Source organism: Homalodisca vitripennis, chromosome X (assembly GCF_021130785.1).
Source record: "Homalodisca vitripennis isolate AUS2020 chromosome X, UT_GWSS_2.1, whole genome shotgun sequence".
Classification (NCBI taxonomy): domain Eukaryota; kingdom Metazoa; phylum Arthropoda; class Insecta; order Hemiptera; family Cicadellidae; genus Homalodisca; species Homalodisca vitripennis.
In genome coordinates, this window is record NC_060215.1 from 26,246,572 (window position 1) to 26,251,063 (window position 4,492).

Here is a 4,492-nt window from a genome sequence, read left to right on the forward strand (position 1 = left end):
CCTCCAGACTATACCACTTGGGTGTATATTTGACTTTGCTGATGCATTTTTGTAAGACGGCAATAAACATAGATTTATTTTTTATTTATTTTCAACACATAAATAATAAGAACTTAAAATAGATGATTGTGATGAGTTGTCACCGAATTTCTCACATTTTGCTAGACCACCGCAGATTCATGGCATTTCCTTCAAATAAATCGTGTGACAATAAGCCGTCACCGTTGCATTTGGCGTAAAAGTTAAAAACAATATTACAATTGTTTATTTAGTTTGAAAGGACTACGGTATCCAAATTTTTCTACAGGAAAAACCGAGAATTTGAAAAGAGGTTATGATTGGCCATCCAGAAGACAATAGACAATATGCTTTTTAACAATACCATCAAGACATGTTACAGGGTCAAGCAGTTTTTACAAGTGAATTCTATTATTAAATGAGAGGTCTAATTAAGATTCATCATTTCATGAGAAGAACTCATCGAGTGTGTAGTATGTGTGGTCTTGCAGCCAACACCGTAGGTTTCTCTTTATAGGTCCTGGGTTGTCTTTCAGATGATCTGGTTGCTTGTTGAAGAGTTTCATTCCAGCATATGATGGTTTTTTTCTCAAACAGTGCTGTTCTATGGACTGGTAGAGTGCAATCCCCTGCTTGTCTAGTGTAATGGCAGTGTAGATCTCTTTGTTTTGAAGGATCCTTAGTTATGCAATAAATTATGGTTTCTAGGATGTAAATGGATGTTATTGTCAATATTTTCCAGTCTTTGAAAATATTTCTGCATCTCTCTCTCTCTAGGTCCTATTCCAGCCATTAACCTTATTGCTTTTTTGCATTACCAGAACTCTGTGGAGATTTCAACCTGAAAAAGCACCCCAGACTGCTTCGAATAACATGTGATATGCTATTCTTGTGGCTTCATGAGTACTAGTTGTCTTGGTTCTCTTTGATGCAAACAATGCTGAGTTAAGCTTCAGGCAGAGGCTATCTATATGGTTTCCTAGGTCGATAATTGGAGTTGTGGTAGATTTTCCAGAGATGAATCCACGCTACTAGTCAGTTAGCATTTGGTTCTCTCTTAGATGCTTTAAGAGAGTCTAATAAGAATTACTTTTTCAATAAGTTTTGAGACTGGTGGGAGAAGAGAGATTGGTCTGTAATTGGCAATGTTTTGAGAATCACCTTGTTTAAATGTTGGATAGATTTTGGCTATTTTTAATTTGGATGGGAAAATGCCTTTCTGAATGGACAAATGTTTACAAGGGGTGTTATGAGTTCATAAGCATTTGAGGATATTTTTTGATATTTCTTCTACACCAGAAGAAGATGAGCTCCTTAGAGACCTTACAATTTTGTACATTTCATTAGCTGTAGTTGGTTCCAGAGTGTAAGTAGTAATTGTAAGTTGAAGTAGTAATTGCAAACACTACCTATTTCAAGAAACTTAAACCTTGAAATATTTAGGGGTTTTCTTGGATGGCATCGTCTATTTTCACTAGTCTGTCATTCTGCACAAGCAACTTAGGGACTTCAGAACTATAATTTTGGCTTGTGTGTACCATTCATTACTATGGTAAGTTTATTGCAAAAAATCTGAGTAAAACAGCAATTTAAACTTCAGCTGTTTTGTATTTCTATGTACTGTAAATTGTGTTTCTCAAATAAATTGATGAGTTTACATTTATTGATCAATTCTGATTAATTAATATTGCCCATATCCTTAAATTGGGAAATGAAAGAAAGCTTTATTGGCCCTCTCCAATTGAATTGTTTCGACATGCTTCTGGAGCTACCGGGCTGAATAAATTTAGCTGCTCTGATGAGAATAATTTCACGTTTTTTATTATATTCACAACGTTATTAGAATAAAACCGTTGCATATTATACATCAATATTAAAATTATTAAATTATCGATAGTATGGTGGGATTCTCATAACTCATCCAGATCAATTTAAAAAACCTTTCAGTTCAAACACCAAAAATCAGTTTTACTATCTTGCAAACGTTGACTTGAGCCTGCCATTTTTGTAGTAACTTACATAATAGATAAACTAATAACAAAACAGTGAAAACAACATAATTGTATAATGTCAGTCAAAAAATGTTCTGATAGATTGAGAAAAAGGAGTTGTGATGAAAAACAATTAAATCACAGTCAATGAAGCGTTCGATAAAATGTGTTGTATGTTATTCCTACGTAGCACATAAAAGCAGTCAGTGAGTGAACACAACAGTACTGTCAATAGATATATCCATTAGCAGTTCCAAAAATAGATGTATGATGGCAGCACAAAGCAGGAAACAGTGAAATCAGTTGATGGTGATCGAAGAATAAAACGTGATTGGACGTTAGTGCCAAGCTCTCCGCCATGGCGATTAGGGGATTGCCTGGGAGAGGGTTAAAAGTGTTTTGAAACCTCAGTAGGCATTGTTGAATATAAATGGGTGGGAACCAATATTGCAGGTTTAGTAGAATAGTAACATTGTTAAAATGCTTATATTAGCATTGATGCTTCTTTCCTCAAAAGTAAATAGTAGAAATTGCTATGTTTCAGCATATCAAGAAATAAAAACAAAATATAGTTTGACATTATACATTTCAGGTGCATATAAACAGATGGCCATACAATGTTATTTTTGTTTTTCTTGTAGGTTATGGATACGGTCTACCTATTTCACGATTATATGCTCGTTATTTTCATGGAGAGCTGAGCCTACTCTCTTGTGATGGTTATGGCACAGATGCTATTGTGTACATGAAGGTAATGTGAATTTCACAATGATTTTTTACTTAAGTGGTTTGTTATTAGATATTTTATTACTTTTATGAGTTCTCAGTTTCTGTTAAGTTTTATGGACCTTTTAGTATGAGTTTATTGGCTAGATTTAAAGGGGCAGTCATAAAGAGAAATTTCATCAGGAAAACGCCTTAGCTTAATAAATATATAGGGTGTAAATTAAGTCCTGATACGCCTGGATATATTCCAAACAGATTGCGATATTGATGTAAAAACGTCACCATACCTATTAAAATATTTGTATGAACTTTTTGAAGAATATTAAAAATATTTCCCTCCTTTTTCAAGGGGAGTAGAAGGGGTAACTTTAAAGTTTCAAATGCAACCCCTATCTAAACAAACTATTCAACTTTTTAAATTAGAATAGACAATAAGCATTATGTCTGATATTACTTTACAGGCTTTATCGAATGAAGCCAATGAACTGCTGCCAATTTTCAACAAGACTTCGACCAGGTTTTACCGCACGACAATCCCGACCGGGGACTGGAGCAACCAGTCATCTTGCATGAGTGTACGTCACTTCGTCACATCCCCTACCAACAACACCAACCGCACGGATCACAAAACTGAGCTTTCCCGCTCCATGTAGTCAGGTCAGTGTGACCTCACACTAACAACCTGATGTTTTATTGATAACTACAGTACTTATCATTATCTACTTGCTAACAATAACTCCAATTTGTTTCAGACGGGTCACTTTTGATATGTGATAAGACTGAGTCCAGCCCACTTTTATCTACTTTCTGCAATGAAACATTTTCTATCTACGTTTCTCAAAGGAAAGATGAGAGCAGCTGCTTTTCTTTTAAGAATGTATGTTAGCTTCCAATTCTTAAATTTTAGTAATAGTTTTATTAGTTGTTACTTGTTAGTTCTCAGTATATAGGGAAACTATAATCACGGTTGAATCAGTAAATATTTTATGTTTAGTTTTAGAATTCACATGTTTCAGCATTGAGATTTTGTTGGATGTTGTGATTCACGTTTTTAAATAACACTTGTCCTCTTATCCGAACCTATTTTATGTGTTTTATAAACTGCAGTTTCGCTATCCACACAACTGACCATCACGATGTGTAGGATATTCCTGCGTCAACTGTATTAAATTAAGAATTGTTTAGTTTTGAATATGATATTAGCCTTTTGAGTGCCATGGCAATTAATTAATGGAAATTAGGTTTATGGGAAAATATATAGTGGTTCAAAATAACCATAATCTATTAATATTTTAGCTTAAAATAGTAATTTTGGTGTCATGCATTTTACAAAAGAGTATAAGTAAAAAGTCACTTCCAAAAAGCTGTAATGATAACAAATTTTTCTCTTGTACTTCTACTTTTACTATTAAAATGCTACTCCAGGGTATCTAAAATGAATATTTTTATCAAAATATAATGAAAGACTATGAATAAAATCTCACAACAAGCAATTTTTATCAATGTTATGGCTAAACTTGGCTATTGCCAAGAGGCTAGTACAATACTTGAAAAACCGTAACATCATATAATTAACCAACAATTTTTATTTTTAGACCATAATTTACAATAGAAAGTGGTGTGTTTATAAAATTTCATTATAACTAAATAATACTTATGGCTGAAAAATAAGGTTACGAGGAAACTTCCAGTTGGCTTACAAACGAATTCAGTAATGTTGTTGGTTTACGAACCCAAATCAACAAATCAGCAATTAA

General features: G+C 33.5%; 1 protein-coding gene across 1 annotated transcript; it reads left to right on the forward strand.

Annotated features, from left to right (window-relative positions):
* The first annotated feature begins 2,618 nt into the window (after positions 1–2,618).
* On the forward strand, positions 2,619–3,818 carry LOC124368813 (pyruvate dehydrogenase (acetyl-transferring) kinase, mitochondrial-like). The gene is made up of 3 exons (XM_046826215.1): positions 2,619–2,760; positions 3,197–3,392; positions 3,488–3,818. The coding sequence occupies exons 1-2, from the start codon at positions 2,755–2,757 to the stop codon at positions 3,386–3,388; spliced, it is 198 nt and encodes a 65-aa protein (XP_046682171.1). The 5' UTR covers positions 2,619–2,754; the 3' UTR covers positions 3,389–3,392; positions 3,488–3,818.
* The last annotated feature ends 674 nt before the right edge of the window (positions 3,819–4,492 follow it).